Source organism: Oncorhynchus gorbuscha, unplaced genomic scaffold, assembly GCF_021184085.1.
Source record: "Oncorhynchus gorbuscha isolate QuinsamMale2020 ecotype Even-year unplaced genomic scaffold, OgorEven_v1.0 Un_scaffold_1303, whole genome shotgun sequence".
Classification (NCBI taxonomy): Eukaryota; Metazoa; Chordata; class Actinopteri; order Salmoniformes; family Salmonidae; genus Oncorhynchus; species Oncorhynchus gorbuscha.
In genome coordinates, this window is record NW_025746120.1 from 65,162 (window position 1) to 84,480 (window position 19,319).

A 19,319-nucleotide genomic window follows, 5' to 3' on the forward strand; every position below is an offset into this window, starting at 1 on the left:
TACAACCTATACTTATGTGTATTTATTTTCCCTTCCCGTTCCTACTATCTGCAATTGCGAGAAAGAGAGAGAAACATGATTTCTGAGGAATCGTAACAGAATGTGAGTCAAAAGAACAAGTGATTAGAAAAACAGCGTAGCATAGTTCTTGGCAGAGGGTATTTGTTGCGCAAATGTGAGCCTTAACACACAGAGAGAGAATATTTCTGAGAAATCATAACAGAAAGTGAGCCCAAAAAAAGAAAGAGAAATTCTGTGGATTGATGAGAAAATGACAGGAACTTTAAGGCTTAAAATAAACTGCTGGGAAGAAAGGGAGGAGAGAATCTGGGTCGAGATTTAGTTTTCAACTGATGTCACAAACAGAGGAAGATTAGGTTCAGTTGTTCAATTTAGCTGAGATTATTTTGTTTCTCCCTGCGCTGCTGATGGCTATTTTGGTCCGCTCATACGGGAGTAAATAAAGGCCCATTGCACTATTGTGAAATACTTTAAAATGTTGTGTTGATTTATCATGAGGTGCTACAACACCCTCAGCACTCCTCCTTCCCTCTACGGTGTCTGGCATGCTATAGGCTAGGTTGGAATAGTCTGTACAATGCCAAGGCTACGCAAAGTCACTGCAGGTAGATGGGTAGGGGCAGAAAGACTGCAGTCACACAGAGAGACAGAGAAGAGAGAGAAGAGAGAGGAGAGAGAGAGAGAGAGAGAGAGAGAGAGAGAGAGAGAGAGAGAGAGAGAGAGAGAGAGAGAGAGAGAGAGAGAGAGAGAGAGAGAGAGAGAGAGCTCCCATATCACTGCCGAGCCGCAGAGTAAAAGCCACTCTTCATTGCCAGCTCCCGCCTGCGTGCAGTCGACGTAACTTTTTTTTTTAAAGCAACTCCCCTTCGGATGTGTAGGTTGTGTCCTTTGTCCACGGTTCGGGCTCGTCGCTGGGTGTATTTTACGCCTGCTACGTTAGTAGCTGGGACAACCAAACGAGATGGGGGCGAAGTAGGTGGAGATAAGAGTGAAGGTTGGACTGTCTGTACTGCAGTGACGGTGGGAAGCCTTGGTTGTGGTATGCGGACTAAGTAGCTAGGAAGCAAGGATACGAGTGAAGAGGGAAAACGCTGAGTTAAGTGTAACTGTATTCTCGCCTGCTGTGAAGTGAATGTTTGAACTTGCAGTGTGTTTTATACACGACTGCTACCTGATTGCTAGCTAGAAGCTACATTGAACAGAGAGAGAGGGAGAGAGGGGGGAAGGATAAACTTTCCAGCCTGACGCAGAACCGCAGACATGCAGTTGACAGAGATCCTTGGTTCAGGAACCTTCCTGATCCTGCTCCTTGTCCCGTGGTCCGACAGCCGTAAGTAAACAACAAAGCCCACTAAGCTATTTTTGGCACTGCGTGGGGATAACATTGTTGTTTAGCTTGCCAGCTAGTTAATTGTTGTTGAATAATGTAATTTGTTTTCTGCTTAGCTGATGCTTTGAAAACTCACGCCCAGGACTTTATGCCAGTAAATTAGGGGCTGGATCATTTTAACAACTAAAATGTAGTACGGTAACTCATGGGAAATTCTGTTCTGTGCTTGTGGTTATTTTCAGTTTCCTTGTCCCCGGAAGAAGCTAACCAGTTCTTGAGGAGACACAGGAGAGCGAATCACGTTTTCGAGGAGACGAAACAAGGGCACCTGGAGCGAGAGTGTGTGGAAGAGAAGTGTAGCAAAGAGGAGGCGAGAGAAGTATTCGAGAACGACCCTGAAACAGTGAGTACACTACACACTTATTCACTACACACTTATTCACTACACACTTATTCACTACACACTTATTCACTACACACTTATTCACTACACACTTATTCACTACACACTTATTCACTACACACTTATTCACTACACACTTATTCACTACACACTTGATCGTGTCAAATCAAATGGCACTCATTGCACTTCTTTCCATTGCATATAGACACGGACTAGCTGCGCACATTGGAGTTGTCTTGCCGTAATGACTGATCCTATAGTCGACTTATAACATAACGATTCTGTGTTCAAGGTGTTCAAGCTCCAAAATATAGATATGACTAATTACTGGCAAACACTCACCAGTCTGATCAATTCATTGCATAGTATTCAACTAGCACATTGGGCCGTGGGGAACATGCCAGATTATGGACATTTGCATACTACTGTAAGGTTTGTGATTATGTAAATGACCCTGCTTCATGCGTGATGGGCTCATACATGGGGGTGATTATGCTAATGAGCGCTGTACTGCTGTGTTTTTGATTGGTCCTCGGGGAGGCTGCTTACAGCAAGCGGATGGAAGGTGACTCGGGGGAATGTGTTTTAACAGACAGAGCAACAATGCGCTCACACACAGGTTTTAATCTGACGTGTGCCTGTCACACAGGGCTCCTATCCCCTCAGGGATATATATACGTTAGGGTCTAGGTTCTGCCAGCTAGCTTCATGAATGTGTTGAGCAGCCTCCAGCATCCATGCTATTAATAATTCTACATCCCAAACGCCTCCCCATTCCCTATACAGTGCACTACTTTTGACCAGGGCCCATAGAGACTTGTAATGGGATCAGAGAGGAGGATGTGTGGTACTAGTCGTGGTACTAGTGGTGGTGAGATCAGGGGGGTTTAATGGGATCAGAGAGGAGGATGTGTGGTACTAGTGGTGGTACTAGTGGTGGTACTAGTGGTGGTGAGATCAGGGGGTTTAATGGGATCAGAGAGGAGGATGTGTGGTACTAGTGGTAGTGAGATCGGGGGGTTTAATGGGATCAGAGAGGAGGATGTGTGGTACTAGTGGTGGCGAGATCGGGGGTTTAATGGGATCAGAGAGGAGGATGTGTGGTACTAGTGGTGGTGAGATCAGGGGGTTTAATGGGATCAGAGAGGAGGATGTGTGTGGTACTAGTGGTGGTACTAGTGGTGGTACTAGTGGTGGTGAGATCGGGGGGTTTAATGGGATCAGAGAGGAGGATGTGTGTGGTACTAGTGGTAGTGAGATCGGGGGGTTTAATGGGATCAGAGAGGAGGATGTGTGTGGTACTAGTGGTGGTACTAGTGGTGGTGAGATCGGGGGGTTTAATGGGATCAGAGAGGAGGATGTGTGGTACTAGTGGTGGTACTAGTGGTGGTGAGATCGGGGGTTTAATGGGATCAGAGAGGAGGATGTGTGTGGTACTAGTGGTAGTGAGATCGGGGGGTTTAATGGGATCAGAGAGGAGGATGTGTGGTACTAGTGGTAGTGAGATCGGGGGTTTAATGGGATCAGAGAGGAGGATGTGTGGTACTAGTGGTGGTGAGATCGGGGGTTTAATGGGATCAGAGAGGAGGATGTGTGGTACTAGTTGTGGTGAGATCGGGGGTTTAATGGGATCAGAGAGGAGGATGTGTGGTACTAGTGGAGGTGAGATCGGGGGTTTAATGGGATCAGAGAGGAGGATGTGTGTGTGGTACTAGTGGTAGTGAGATCGGGGGTTTAATGGGATCAGAGAGGAGGATGTGTGTGGTACTAGTGGTGGTACTAGTGGTGGTGAGATCGGGGTGTTTAATGGGATCAGAGAGGAGGATGTGTGGTACTAGTGGAGGTGAGATCGGGGGGTTTAATGGGATCAGAGAGGAGGATGTGTGTGGTACTAGTGGTGGTGAGATCGGGGGTTTAATGGGATCAGAGAGGAGGATGTGTGGGTACTAGTGGTGGTGAGATCGGGGGTTTAATGGGATCAGAGAGGAGGATGTGTGGTACTAGTGGAGGTGAGATCGGGGGGGTTTAATGGGATCAGAGAGGAGGATGTGTGGTACTAGTGGTGGTGAGATCGGGGGTTTAATGGGATCAGAGAGGAGGATGTGTGGTACTAGTGGTGGTACTAGTGGTGGTGAAATCGGGGGTTTAATGGGATCAGAGAGGAGGATGTGTGGTACTAGTGGTGGTACTAGTGGTGGTGAAATCGGGGGTTTAATGGGATCAGAGAGGAGGATGTGTGGTACTAGTGGTGGTGAGATCGGGGGTTTAATGGGATCAGAGAGGAGGATGTGTGGTACTAGTGGTGGTGAGATCGGGGGTTTAATGGGATCAGAGAGGAGGATGTGTGGTACTAGTGGTAGTGAGATCGGGGGGTTTAATGGGATCAGAGAGGAGGATGTGTGGTACTAGTGGTGGTGAGATCGGGGGGTTTAATGGGATCAGAGAGGAGGATGTGTGGTACTAGTGGTGGTACTAGTGGTGGTACTAGTGGTGGTGTGGGATCAGAGAGGAGGATGTGTGTGGTACTAGTGGTGGTGAGATCGGGGGGTTTAATGGGATCAGAGAGGAGGATGTGTGGTACTAGTGGAGGTGAGATCAGGGGGTTTAATGGGATCAGAGAGGAGGATGTGTGTGGTACTAGTGGTGGTGAGATCGGGGGGTTTAATGGGATCAGAGAGGAGGATGTGTGGTACTAGTGGTGGTACTAGTGGTGGTGTGGGATCAGAGAGGAGGATGTGTGTGGTACTAGTGGTGGTGAGATCAGGGGGTTTAATGGGATCAGAGAGGAGGATGTGTGTGGTACTAGTGGTGGTGAGATCGGGGGGTTTAATGGGATCAGACAGGAGGATGTGTGTGGTACTAGTGGTGGTACTAGTGGTGGTGAGATCGGGGGTTTAATGGGATCAGAGAGGAGGATGTGTGTGGTACTAGTGTTGGTGAGATCGGGGGTTTAATGGGATCAGAGAGGAGGATGTGTGGTACTAGTGGTGGTGAGATCGGGGGTTTAATGGGATCAGAGAGGAGGATGTGTGGTACTAGTGGTGGTACTAGTGGTGGTGAGATCGGGGGTTTAATGGGATCAGAGAGGAGGATGTGTGTGGTACTAGTGTTGGTGAGATCGGGGTTTAATGGGATCAGAGAGGAGGATGTGTGGTACTAGTGTTGGTGAGATCGGGGGTTTAATGGGATCAGAGAGGAGGATGTGTGGTACTAGTGGTGGTGAGATCGGGGGTTTAATGGGATCAGAGAGGAGGATGTGTGGTACTAGTGGTGGTGAGATCGGGGGGTTTAATGGGATCAGAGAGGAGGATGTGTGGTACTAGTGGAGGTGAGATCGGGGGGTTTAATGGGATCAGAGAGGAGGATGTGTGGTACTAGTGGTGGTGAGATCGGGGGTTTAATGGGATCAGAGAGGAGGATGTGTGGTACTAGTGGTGGTGAGATCGGGGGGTTTAATGGGATCAGAGAGGAGGATGTGTGTGGTACTAGTGGTGGTGAGATCGGGGGGTTTAATGGGATCAGAGAGGAGGATGTGTGGTACTAGTGGTGGTACTAGTGGTGGTGAGATCGGGGGGTTTAATGGGATCAGAGAGGAGGATGTGTGTGGTACTAGTGTTGGTGAGATCGGGGGTTTAATGGGATCAGAGAGGAGGATGTGTGGTACTAGTGGAGGTGAGATCGGGGGGTTTAATGGGATCAGAGAGGAGGATGTGTGGTACTAGTGGTAGTGAGATCGGGGGTTTAATGGGATCAGAGAGGAGGATGTGTGGTACTAGTGGAGGTGAGATCGGGGGTTTAATGGGATCAGAGAGGAGGATGTGTGGTACTAGTGGAGGTGAGATCGGGGGTTTAATGGGATCAGAGAGGAGGATGTGTGGTACTAGTGGAGGTGAGATCGGGGGTTTAATGGGATCAGAGAGGAGGATGTGTGGTACTAGTGGAGGTGAGATCGGGGGTTTAATGGGATCAGAGAGGAGGATGTGTGGTACTAGTGGAGGTGAGATCGGGGGTTTAATGGGATCAGAGAGGAGGATGTGTGTGGTACTAGTGGTGGTACTAGTGGAGGTGAGATCGGGGGTTTAATGGGATCAGAGAGGAGGATGTGTGGTACTAGTGGTGGTGAGATCGGGGTTTAATGGGATCAGAGAGGAGGATGTGTGGTACTAGTGGTGGTGAGATCGGGGTTTAATGGGATCAGAGAGGAGGATGTGTGTGGTACTAGTGGTGGTGAGATCGGGGGTTTAATGGGATCAGAGAGGAGGATGTGTGGTACTAGTGGAGGTGAGATCGGGGGTTTAATGGGATCAGAGAGGAGGATGTGTGGTACTAGTGGTGGTACTAGTGGAGGTGAGATCGTGGGGTTTAATGGGATCAGAGAGGAGGATGTGTGGTACTAGTGGTGGTGAGATCGGGGGTTTAATGGGATCAGAGAGGAGGATGTGTGGTACTAGTGGTGGTGAGATCGGGGGTTTAATGGGATCAGAGAGGAGGATGTGTGGTACTAGTGGAGGTGAGATCGGGGGGTTTAATGGGATCAGAGAGGAGGATGTGTGGTACTAGTGGTGGTACTAGTGGAGGTGAGATCGGGGGTTTAATGGGATCAGAGAGGAGGATGTGTGGTACTAGTGGTGGTGAGATCGGGGGTTTAATGGGATCAGAGAGGAGGATGTGTGTGGTACTAGTGGTGGTGAGATCGGGGGGTTTAATGGGATCAGAGGAGGATGTGTGGTACTAGTGGTAGTGAGATCGGGGGGTTTAATGGGATCAGAGAGGAGGATGTGTGGTACTAGTGGTGGTGTGGGATCAGAGAGGAGGATGTGTGGTACTAGTGGTAGTGAGATCGGGGGTTTAATGGGATCAGAGAGGAGGATGTGTGTGGTACTAGTGGTGGTGAGATCGGGGGTTTAATGGGATCAGAGAGGAGGATGTGTGGTACTAGTGGTAGTGAGATCGGGGGTTTAATGGGATCAGAGAGGAGGATGTGTGGTACTAGTGGAGGTGAGATCGGGGGGTTTAATGGGATCAGAGAGGAGGATGTGTGATACTAGTGGTGGTGAGATCGGGGGGTTTAATGGGATCAGAGAGGAGGATGTGTGGTACTAGTGGTAGTGAGATCGGGGGGTTTAATGGGATCAGAGAGGAGGATGTGTGGTACTAGTGGTAGTGAGATCGGGGGGTTTAATGGGATCAGAGAGGAGGATGTGTGGTACTAGTGGAGGTGAGATCGGGGGTTGTATCGTGACAGGACTGCAGCCTCATTCACAGATCCATTATTCATTCTAAACGTGCCTATCTCTGACTCTGCAGTTCTCTCACAACGCTGCAGTTCCCTGGCTCTGCAGAGGGAGTGTTCCTGGTTACCATACCCCTAACCTAGTCTCCCTAGCAACCAAGTCTTCAATTGCAGCCTTAGTCTCTCTCTCTGCAGCAGTTGGAAAGTTTCTGCCTGTTCCCCCTCCCTCTGTCACACTCTCTCTCTAAAAGGAGATCAGATGGAGAAGGATAGTGACGTTTGAGAAGTGTCTCAGTAGAACTACACACAGTCAGGAGTCTCTTATCTAAATGACCTTCCATTTCATGTACTGTTCTTCATCTTTCTCTTTCAGTGCAGCAGAACTCTCTGGAGAACCATGTCATTGTCCCATCAACTCTCTGGAGAACCATGTCATTGTCCCATCAACTCTCTGGAGAACCATGTCATTGTCCCATCAACTCTCTGGAGAACCATGTCATTGTCCCATCAACTCTCTGGAGAACCATGTCATTGTCCCATCAACTCTCTGGAGAACCATGTCATTGTCCCATCAACTCTCTGGAGAACCATGTCATTGTCCCATCAACTCTCTGGAGAACCATGTCATTGTCCCATCAACTCTCTGGAGAACCATGTCATTTTCCCATCAACTCTCTGGAGAACCATGTCATTGTCCCATCAACTCTCTGGAGAACCATGTCATTGTCCCATCAACTCTCTGGAGAACCATGTCATTGTCCCATCAACTCTCTGGAGAACCATGTCATTGTCCCATCAACTCTCTGGAGAACCATGTCATTGTCCCATCAACTCTCTGGAGAACCATGTCATTGTCCCATCAACTCTCTGGAGAACCATGTCATTGTCCCATCAACTCTCTGGAGAACCATGTCATTGTCCCATCAACTCTCTGGAGAACCATGTCATTGTCCCATCAACTCTCTGGAGAACCATGTCATTGTCCCATCAACTCTCTGGAGAACCATGTCATTGTCCCATCAACTCTCTGGAGAACCATGTCATTGTCCCATCAACTCTCTGGAGAACCATGTCATTGTCCCATCAACTCTCTGGAGAACCATGTCATTGTCCCATCAACTCTCTGGAGAACCATGTCATTGTCCCATCAACTCTCTGGAGAACCATGTCATTGTCCCATCAACTCTCTGGAGAACCATGTCATTGTCCCATCAACTCTCTGGAGAACCATGTCATTGTCCCATCAACTCTCTGGAGAACCATGTCATTGTCCCATCAACTCTCTGGAGAACCATGTCATTGTCCCATCAACTCTCTGGAGAACCATGTCATTGTCCCATCAACTCTCTGGAGAACCATGTCATTGTCCCATCAACTCTCTGGAGAACCATGTCATTGTCCCATCAACTCTCTGGAGAACCATGTCATTGTCCCATCAACTCTCTGGAGAACCATGTCATTGTCCCATCAAGTCGTGTTCTAATTTTAAGTTTCCCCAGTTACCTCCATGTACTGTACTGTACTGAAGGAAGGCAGGTAGGCGGGCGGACAGGTAGGCGGGCGGACAGGTAGGCGGGCGGACAGGTAGGCGGGCGGACAGGTAGGCGGGCGGACAGGTAGGCGGGCAGGTAGGAAAGCAGGCAGGTAGGATGGTAGGCAGGCAGGCGGTAAGGCAGGTAGGAAGGCGGGTAGGTAGGCGGGCGGGAAGGCAGGCAGGCGGGTAGGTAGGAAGGCGGGCGGGAAGGCCGGTGGTTAGGTAGGTAGGAAGGCAGGTAGGAAGGCAGGCAGGTAGGTAGGTAGGAAGGCAGGCAGGTAGGAAGGCAGGCAGGTAAGTAGGTAGGTAGGCAGGCAGGTAGGCAGGTAGGCAGGTAGGCAGGTAGGTAGGCAGGCAGGCAGGCAGGCAGGTAGGCAGGTAGGCAGGCAGGCAGGCAGGCAGGCAGGCAGGCAGGTAGGCAGGCAGGCAGGCAGGCAGGCAGGCAGGTAGGTAGGTAGGTAGGAAGGCAGGCAGGCAGGCAGGCAGGTAGGTAGGCAGGCAGGCAGGCAGGCAGGCAGGCAGGCAGGCAGGCAGGCAGGCAGGCAGGTAGGCAGGCAGGCAGGCAGGCAGGCAGGCAGGTAGGTAGGTAGGTAGGTAGGTAGGTAGGTAGGTAGGTAGGTAGGTAGGTAGGTAGGTAGGTAGGTAGGTAGGAAGGAAGGTAGGCAGGTAAGAAGGCAGGCAGCTCGGTCCCAGAATAGTTTGTGCTCTAGCTAACTCCATTGCTGTCATAGTGAAACCCAACACATGCTAACGAGGAGTTTATCATAATAGCACAAACAGACTGGCACTCGGGCTAATCTGCAGGAGAGAGAGTTGTAGAACGTTCCCAGGAAGCCCTGGAGGGTCTACTAGTCTGTGGTGCCACACCCCGTTAACATGAGATGACATGATGCATATCTATCAGACACATTTAGTCTCAATCTGTCATGTTTGACCTCATAGACTGTTATCAAACATCACTAACAGCCTCTCTCCTTCTGTTCTCTCTCCTTCTGTTCTCTCTCCTTCTGTTCTCTCTCCTTCTGTTCTCTCTCCTTCTGTTCTCTCTCCTTCTGTTCTCTCTCCTTCTGTTCTCTCTCCTTCTGTTCTCTCTCCTTCTGTTCTCTCTCCTTCTGTTCTCTCTCCTTCAGGACTACTTCTTTCCAAAGTACTTAGGTAAGTTTGGTTCCTGTTCCCAACCTCTTCAGCGTTGGGTGAGATTGTTATTACTTGATTAGGATATCAGTATCTGTTGTATGGTGTTTAACTATCTTCTCTCTGACCTGTCTCTCTCTCTCTGCCCTGTCTCTCTCTCTCTGCCCTGTCTCGCTCTCTCTGTGCCCTGTCTCGCTCTCTCTGTGCCCTGTCTCGCTCTCTCTGTGCCCTGTCTCGCTCTCTCTGTGCCCTGTCTCGCTCTCTCTGTGCCCTGTCTCGCTCTCTCTGTGCCCTGTCTCGCTCTCTCTGTGCCCTGTCTCGCTCTCTCTGTGCCCTGTCTCGCTCTCTCTGTGCCCTGTCTCGCTCTCTCTCTGCCCTGTCTCGCTCTCTCTCTGCCCTGTCTCGCTCTCTCTGCCCTGTCTCGCTCTCTCTGCCCTGTCTCGCTCTCTCTGTGCCCTGTCTCGCTCTCTCTCTGCCCTGTCTCGCTCTCTCTGTGCCCTGTCTCGCTCTCTCTCTGCCCTGTCTCGCTCTCTCTCTGCCCTGTCTCGCTCTCTCTGCCCTGTCTCGCTCTCTCTGCCCTGTCTCGCTCTCTCTGCCCTGTCTCGCTCTCTCTCTGCCCTGTCTCGCTCTCTCTGCCCTGTCTCGCTCTCTCTGCCCTGTCTCGCTCTCTCTGTGCCCTGTCTCGCTCTCTCTGCGCCCTGTCTCGCTCTCTCTGCGCCCTGTCTCGCTCTCTCTGTGCCCTGTCTCGCTCTCTCTGTGCCCTGTCTCGCTCTCTCTGTGCCCTGTCTTGCTCTCTCTCTGTGCCCTGTCTCGCTCTCTCTCTGTGCCCTGTCTCGCTCTCTCTCTGTGCCCTGTCTCGCTCTCTCTCTGTGCCCTGTCTCGCTCTCTCTCTCTGTGCCCTGTCTCGCTCTCTCTCTGTGCCCTGTCTCGCTCTCTCTCTCTGTGCCCTGTCTCGCTCTCTCTCTCTGTGCCCTGTCTCGCTCTCTCTCTCTGTGCCCTGTCTCGCTCTCTCTCTCTGTGCCCTGTCTCGCTCTCTCTCTCTGTGCCCTGTCTCGCTCTCTCTCTCTGTGCCCTGTCTCGCTCTCTCTCTCTGTGCCCTGTCTCGCTCTCTCTCTCTGTGCCCTGTCTCGCTCTCTCTCTCTGTGCCCTGTCTCGCTCTCTCTCTCTGTGCCCTGTCTCGCTCTCTCTCTCTGTGCCCTGTCTCGCTCTCTCTCTCTGTGCCCTGTCTCGCTCTCTCTCTCTGTGCCCTGTCTCGCTCTCTCTCTCTGTGCCCTGTCTCGCTCTCTCTCTCTGTGCCCTGTCTCGCTCTCTCTCTCTGTGCCCTGTCTCGCTCTCTCTCTCTGTGCCCTGTCTCGCTCTCTCTCTCTGTGCCCTGTCTCGCTCTCTCTCTCTGTGCCCTGTCTCGCTCTCTCTCTCTGTGCCCTGTCTCGCTCTCTCTCTCTGTGCCCTGTCTCGCTCTCTCTCTCTGTGCCCTGTCTCGCTCTCTCTCTCTGTGCCCTGTCTCGCTCTCTCTCTCTGTGCCCTGTCTCTCTCTCTCTCTCTGTGCCCTGTCTCTCTCTCTCTCTCTGTGCCCTGTCTCGCTCTCTCTCTCTGTGCCCTGTCTCGCTCTCTCTCTCTGTGCCCTGTCTCGCTCTCTCTCTCTGTGCCCTGTCTCTCTCTCTCTCTCTGTGCCCTGTCTCTCTCTCTCTGTGCCCTGTCTCGCTCTCTGCCCTGTCTCTCTGATTAGCGTGCATGGAGAAGTTTGGGGACACGGACAAGAAGAAACAAGACCTGATCACCTGTGTTCACAGTGAGTTCCTCGTCTGTCTGTCCTCCTGACTAGGGCTGCAGACAGACAAACTGACTCGCGTACAGTAGATATGAGCATGTAGCTCCTCTCTCTACTCTACTTTTATTTCACACCTCTTTCTACCATACTCTCATTTTACCTCTCTCCTCTCTCATTCCCTCTTTCTCTCTCCCCTCTCATTCCCTCTTTCTCTCTCCTCTCTCATTCCCTCTTTCTCTCTCCTCTCTCATTCCCTCTTTCTCTCTCCTCTCTCATTCCCTCTTTCTCTCTCCCCTCTCATTCCCTCTTTCTCTCTCCCCTCTCATTCCCTCTTTCTCTCTCCCCTCTCATTCCCTCTTTCTCTCTCCCTCTCATTCCCTCTTTCTCTCTCCCCTCTCATTCCCTCTTTCTCTCTCCCCTCTCATTCCCTCTTTCTCTCTCCCCTCTCATTCCCTCTTTCTCTCTCCCCTCTCATTCCCTCTTTCTCTCTCCCCTCTCATTCCCTCTTTCTCTCTCCCTCTCATTCCCTCTTTCTCTCTCCCCTCTCATTCCCTCTTTCTCTCTCCCCTCTCATTCCCTCTTTCTCTCTGCTCCTCTCATTCCCTCTTTCTCTCTCCCCTCTCATTCCCTCTTTCTCTCTCCCCTCTCATTCCCTCTTTCTCTCTCCCCTCTCATTCCCTCTTTCTCTCTGCTCCTCTCATTCCCTCTTTCTCTCTCCCTCTCATTCCCTCTTTCTCTCTCCCCTCTCATTCCCTCTTTCTCTCTCCCCTCTCATTCCCTCTTTCTCTCTCCCCTCTCATTCCCTCTTTCTCTCTCCCTCTCATTCCCTCTTTCTCTCCCCTCTCATTCCCTCTTTCTCTCTCCCCTCTCATTCCCTCTTTCTCTCTCCCCTCTCATTCCCTCTTTCTCTCTCCCCTCTCATTCCCTCTTTCTCTCTCCCCTCTCATTCCCTCTTTCTCTCTCCTCTCTCATTCCCTCTTTCTCTCTCCCCTCTCATTCCCTCTTTCTCTCCCCTCTCATTCCCTCTTTCTCTCTCCCCTCTCATTCCCTCTTTCTCTCTCCCTCTCATTCCCTCTTTTTCTCTCCCCTCATTCCCTCTTTTTCTCTCCCCTCATATTCCCTCTTTCTCTCTCCCCTCTCATTCCCTCTTTCTCTCCCTCTCATTCCCTCTTTTTCTCTCCTCTCTCATTCCCTCTTTCTCTCTCCCCTCTCATTCCCTCTTTCTCTCCCCTCTCATTCCCTCTTTCTCTCTCCCCTCTCATTCCCTCTTTCTCTCTCCCCTCTCATTCCCTCTTTCTCTCTCCCCTCTCATTCCCTCTTTCTCTCTCCCCTCTCATTCCCTCTTTCTCTCCCCTCTCATTCCCTCTTTCTCTCCCCTCTCATTCCCTCTTTCTCTCTCCCCTCTCATTCCCTCTTTCTCTCTCCCCTCTCATTCCCTCTTTCTCTCTCCCCTCTCATTCCCTCTTTCTCTCTCCCCTCTCATTCCCTCTTTCTCTCTCCCCTCTCATTCCCTCTTTTTCTCTCCCCTCATTCCCTCTTTTTCTCTCCCCTCATATTCCCTCTTTCTCTCTCCCCTCTCATTCCCTCTTTCTCTCCCCTCTCATTCCCTCTTTTTCTCTCCTCTCTCATTCCCTCTTTCTCTCTCCCCTCTCATTCCCTCTTTCTCTCTCCCCTCTCATTCCCTCTTTCTCTCTCCCCTCTCATTCCCTCTTTCTCTCTCCCCTCTCATTCCCTCTTTCTCTCTCCCCTCTCATTCCCTCTTTCTCTCTCCCCTCTCATTCCCTCTTTCTCATTCCCTCTTTCTCTTTCCCCCCTCTCTCTCTCTCGCCCTCTTTCCCTCTCTCTCTCTCTCGCCCTCTTTCCCCCTCTCTCTCTCTCGCCCTCTTTCCCCCTCTCTCTCTCTAGCCCTCTTTCCCCCTCTCTCTCTCTCGCCCTCTTTCCCCCTCTCTCTCTCTCGCCCTCTTTCCCCCTCTCTCTCTCTCGCCCTCTTTCCCCCTCTCTCGCCCTCTTTCCCCCTCTCTCGCCCTCTTTCCCCCTCTCTCTCTTTCCCTCTCTCCTCTTTCCCTCACTGTGTGGTTTATAAATGTTGTGTATGAGGAGCAGTGAGCACACAGTTCCTTCTGTTGGGCAGGGCAGGCTGCACTGCACCACCTCACTACTGCAGAACACTGAGAGAAAGTTATCTGATTTAAGGTGAAGATAAGAGGAGGAATGTCTCTTCATGTCTATGGGTCAGTGTCTACTGGGCGGCTGACACGTTGAGAACAGCTGCTGTGACTGAGAGAGAGGGAGAGAGAGAGGGGGAGGGAGAGGGAGAGGGAGAGGGAGAGATGCGTGTGGAACTCTGCAGTAGTAACCAAGTGTGCGTGACACACCTCCTTTCAGCATCACGCACTCCGTGACTGCAGATCTGAGATCAGTGACGTGAGCAAGCTGTGACGCCAGTGAGGGTGGGGGGGTGAAGTATTCTGCTGCATCAGGGCTGCTGGGTCCAGGAATGAGTGGGCCTGCCCATCCTGTCTGCTGATTGGTTGTTGGAACTCTAGTCAGAGTCAGCCAGGGAGTTGATATGACTCAGCCGTGCGTCCAGGACAGAGAGATTGTCCCCCCCCCCTTCAGCACACAGTCAGCAGGAATGGAAGGAGAAAGAACTGCAGGAACTATTAGTTTATATATAACACTCCTAGATTAATAGATAAAGAAGGGGGAGAGACTGGGGGGAGAGAGCGAGAGACTGGGGGGAGAGAGCGAGAGACTGGGGGGAGAGAGCGAGAGACTGGGGGGAGAGAGCGAGAGACTGGGGGGAGAGAGCGAGAGACTGGGGGGAGAGAGCGAGAGACTGGGGGGAGAGAGCGAGAGACTGGGGGGAGAGAGCGAGAGACTGGGGGGGGAGAGCGAGAGACTGGGGGGGGAGAGAGAGAGACTGGGGGGAGGCGAGAGACTGGGGGGAGAGCAAGAGACTGGGGGGGAGAGTGTGGGGGGAGAGAGGGACAGTGTGGGGGGAGAGAGGGACAGTGTGGGGGAGAGAGGGACAGTGTGGGGGGACAGTGTGGGGGAGAGAGGGACAGTGTGGGGGGAGAGAGGGACAGTGTGGGGGGAGAGAGGGACAGGCAGTAGAGCTATTTATGCTGTACTCAGATCCTGGGAGGGGAAAATAACTCTATTCAATGGCATCACAGCAGGCATTTTAGTCTGTCACAGATGGCACCCTATTCCCTATGTAGTGCACTGCTTTAGATCAGAGCCCTATTCCCTATATAGTGCACTGCTTTAGATCAGAGCCCTATTCCCTATATAGTGCACTGCTTTAGATCACAGCCCTATTCCCTATATAGTGCACTGCTTTAGATCAGAGCCCTATTCCCTATATAGTGCACTGCTTTAGATCAGAGCCCTATTCCCTATATAGTGCACTGCTTTAGATCAGAGCCCTATTCCCTATATAGTGCACTGCTTTAGATCAGAGCCCTATTCCCTATATAGTGCACTGCTTTAGATCAGAGCCCTATTCCCTATATAGTGCACTGCTTTAGATCAGAGCCCTATTCCCTATATAGTGCACTGCTTTAGATCAGAGCCCTATTCCCTATATAGTGCACTGCTTTAGATCAGAGCCCTATTCCCTATGTAGTGCACTGCTTTAGATCACAGCCCTATTCCCTATATAGTGCACTGCTTTAGATCACAGCCCTATTCCCTATATAGTGCACTGCTTTAGATCAGAGCCCTATTCCCTATGTAGTGCACTGCTTTAGATCACAGCCCTATTCCCTATATAGTGCACTGCTTTAGATCACAGCCCTATTCCCTATATAGTGCACTGCTTTAGATCAGGGCCTTTATCAAATAGTAACAGAGCTATGTACCAACCTGGAACAGCCTGGCTAAAACACTTCACATTATATAGTAACAGAGCTATGTACCAACCTGGAACAGCCTGGCTAAAACACTTCACATTATATAGTAACAGAGCTATGTACCAACCTGGAACAGCCTGGCTAAAACACTTCACATTATATAGTAACAGAGCTATGTACCAACCTGGAACAGCCTGGCTAAAACACTTCACATTATATAGTAACAGAGCTATGTACCAACCTGGAACAGCCTGGCTAAAACACTTCACATTATATAGTAACAGAGCTATGTACCAACCTGGACCAGCCTGGCTAAAACACTTCACATTATATAGTAACAGAGCTATGTACCAGCCTGGACCAGCCTGGCTAAAACACTTCACATTATATAGTAACAGAGCTATAGACCAGCCTGGACCAGCCTGGCTAAAACACTTCACATTATATAGTAACAGAGCTATGTACCAGCCTGGACCAGCCTGGCTAAAACACTTCATATTATATAGTAACAGAGCTATGTACCAGCCTGGCTAAAACACTTCACATTATATAGTAACAGAGCTATGTACCAGCCTGGCTAAAACACTTCACAATATATAGTAACAGAGCTATGGACCAGCCTGGCTAAAACACTTCACATTATATAGTAACAGAGCTATGTACCAGCCTGGAACAGCCTGGCTAAAACACTTCACATTATATAGTAACAGAGCTATGGACCAACCTGGAACAGCCTGGCTAAAACACTTCACATTATATAGTAACAGAGCTATGGACCAACCTGGAACAGCCTGGCTAAAACACTTCACATTATATAGTAACAGAGCTATGGACCAACCTGGACCAGCCTGGCTAAAACACTTCACATTATATAGTAACAGAGCTATGGACCAACCTGGACCAGCCTGGCTAAAACACTTCACATTATATAGTAACAGAGCTATGGACCAACCTGGACCAGCCTGGCTAAAACACTTCACATTATATAGTAACAGAGCTATGTACCAACCTGGAACAGCCTGGCTAAAACACTTCACATTATATAGTAACAGAGCTATGGACCAACCTGGAACAGCCTGGCTAAAACACTTCACATTATATAGTAACAGAGCTATGGACCAACCTGGAACAGCCTGGCTAAAACACTTCACATTATATAGTAACAGAGCTATGGACCAACCTGGAACAGCCTGGCTAAAACACTTCACATTATATAGTAACAGAGCTATGGACCAACCTGGAACAGCCTGGCTAAAACACTTCACATTATATAGTAACAGAGCTATGTACCAACCTGGACCAGCCTGGCTAAAACACTTCACATTATATAGTAACAGAGCTATGGACCAGCCTGGACCAGCCTGGCTAAAACACTTCACATTATATAGTAACAGAGCTATGGACCAGCCTGGCTAAAACACTTCACATTATATAGTAACAGAGCTATGTACCAACCTGGAACAGCCTGGCTAAAACACTTCATATTATATAGTAACAGAGCTATGTACCAGCCTGGACCAGCCTGGCTAAAACACTTCACATTATATAGTAACAGAGCTATGGACCAGCCTGGACCAGCCTGGCTAAAACACTTCACATTATATAGTAACAGAGCTATGTACCAACCTGGACCAGCCTGGCTAAAACACTTCACATTATATAGTAACAGAGCTATGTACCAACCTGGAACAGCCTGGCTAAAACACTTCACATTATATAGTAACAGAGCTATGGACCAGCCTGGACCAGCCTGGCTAAAACACTTCACATTATATAGTAACAGAGCTATGTACCAGCCTGGCTAAAACACTTCACATTATATAGTAACAGAGCTATGTACCAACCTGGAACAGCCTGGCTAAAACACTTCACATTATATAGTAATAGAGCTATGTACCAACCTGGAAGAGCCTGGCTAAAACACTTCACATTATATAGTAACAGAGCTATGGACCAACCTGGAACAGCCTGGCTAAAACACTTCACATTATATAGTAACAGAGCTATGTACCAGCCTGGACCAGCCTGGCTAAAACACTTCACATTATATAGTAATAGAGCTATGTACCAGCCTGGAACAGCCTGGCTAAAACACTTCACATTATATAGTAACAGAGCTATGGACCAGCCTGGCTAAAACACTTCACATTATATAGTAACAGAGCTATGTACCAACCTGGAACAGCCTGGCTAAAACACTTCATATTATATAGTAACAGAGCTATGTACCAGCCTGGACCAGCCTGGCTAAAACACTTCACATTATATAGTAACAGAGCTATGGACCAGCCTGGACCAGCCTGGCTAAAACACTTCACATTATATAGTAACAGAGCTATGTACCAGCCTGGACCAGCCTGGCTAAAACACTTCATATTATATAGTAACAGAGCTATGTACCAGCCTGGACCAGCCTGGCTAAAACACTTCACATTATATAGTAACAGAGCTATGGACCAGCCTGGACCAGCCTGGCTAAAACACTTCACATTATATAGTAACAGAGCTATGGACCAGCCTGGCTAAAACACTTCACATTATATAGTAACAGAGCTATGTACCAGCCTGGACCAGCCTGGCTAAAACACTTCATATTATATAGTAACAGAGCTATGTACCAGCCTGGCTAAAACACTTCACATTATATAGTAACAGAGCTATGTACCAGCCTGGCTAAAACACTTCACAATATATAGTAACAGAGCTATGGACCAGCCTGGCTAAAACACTTCACATTATATAGTAACAGAGCTATGTACCAGCCTGGAACAGCCTGGCTAAAACACTTCACATTATATAGTAACAGAGCTATGGACCAGCCTGGAACAGCCTGGCTAAAACACTTCACATTATATAGTAACAGAGCTATGGACCAACCTGGAACAGCCTGGCTAAAACACTTCACATTATATAGTAACAGAGCTATGGACCAACCTGGACCAGCCTGGCTAAAACACTTCACATTATATAGTAACAGAGCTATGGACCAACCTGGACCAGCCTGGCTAAAACACTTCACATTATATAGTAACAGAGCTATGGACCAACCTGGACCAGCCTGGCTAAAACACTTCACATTATATAGTAACAGAGCTATGGACCAACCTGGACCAGCCTGGCTAAAACACTTCACATTATATAGTAACAGAGCTATGGACCAGCCTGGCTAAAACACTTCACATTATATAGTAACAGAGCTATGGACCAGCCTGGAACAGCCTGGCTAAAACACTTCACATTATATAGTAACAGAGCTATGTACCAGCCTGGCTAAAACACTTCACATTATATAGTAACAGAGCTATGTACCAGCCTGGAACAGCCTGGCTAAAACACTTCACATTATATAGTAACAGAGCTATGGACCAACCTGGAACAGCCTGGCTAAAACACTTCACATTATATAGTAACAGAGCTATGGACCAACCTGGACCAGCCTGGCTAAAACACTTCACATTATATAGTAACAGAGCTATGTACCAGCCTGGCTAAAACACTTCACATTATATAGTAACAGAGCTATGGACCAACCTGGACCAGCCTGGCTAAAACACTTCACATTATATAGTAACAGAGCTATGGACCAACCTGGACCAGCCTGGCTAAAACACTTCACATTATATAGTAACAGAGCTATGTACCAACCTGGAACAGCCTGGCTAAAACACTTCACATTATATAGTAACAGAGCTATGGACCAACCTGGAACAGCCTGGCTAAAACACTTCACATTATATAGTAACAGAGCTATGGACCAACCTGGAACAGCCTGGCTAAAACACTTCACATTATATAGTAACAGAGCTATGGACCAACCTGGAACAGCCTGGCTAAAACACTTCACATTATATAGTAACAGAGCTATGGACCAACCTGGAACAGCCTGGCTAAAACATTTCACATTATATAGTAACAGAGCTATGTACCAACCTGGACCAGCCTGGCTAAAACACTTCACATTATATAGTAACAGAGCTATGGACCAGCCTGGACCAGCCTGGCTAAAACACTTCACATTATATAGTAACAGAGCTATGGA

The 19,319-nt window shown here is 49.3% G+C and overlaps 1 protein-coding gene across 3 annotated transcripts in view; it reads left to right on the plus strand.

Annotated features, from left to right (window-relative positions):
- Window positions 1–759: 759 nt before the first annotated feature.
- Window positions 760–19,319, plus strand: part of LOC124022127 (growth arrest-specific protein 6-like) — a 40,356-nt gene continuing 21,796 nt past the window's right edge. Inside the window, exons 1-4 of one of the 3 annotated variants that reach the window (XM_046337174.1) lie at window positions 760–1,351; window positions 1,594–1,754; window positions 9,652–9,676; window positions 11,382–11,444. In XM_046337174.1, coding sequence (XP_046193130.1) covers window positions 1,282–1,351; window positions 1,594–1,754; window positions 9,652–9,676; window positions 11,382–11,444 — 319 coding nt within the window. In that variant the 5' untranslated portion in view covers window positions 760–1,281. The remainder of the gene's footprint in view (window positions 1,352–1,593; window positions 1,755–9,651; window positions 9,677–11,381; window positions 11,445–19,319) is intronic. The other 2 variants (XM_046337172.1, XM_046337173.1) reach the window with 2 other exon arrangements.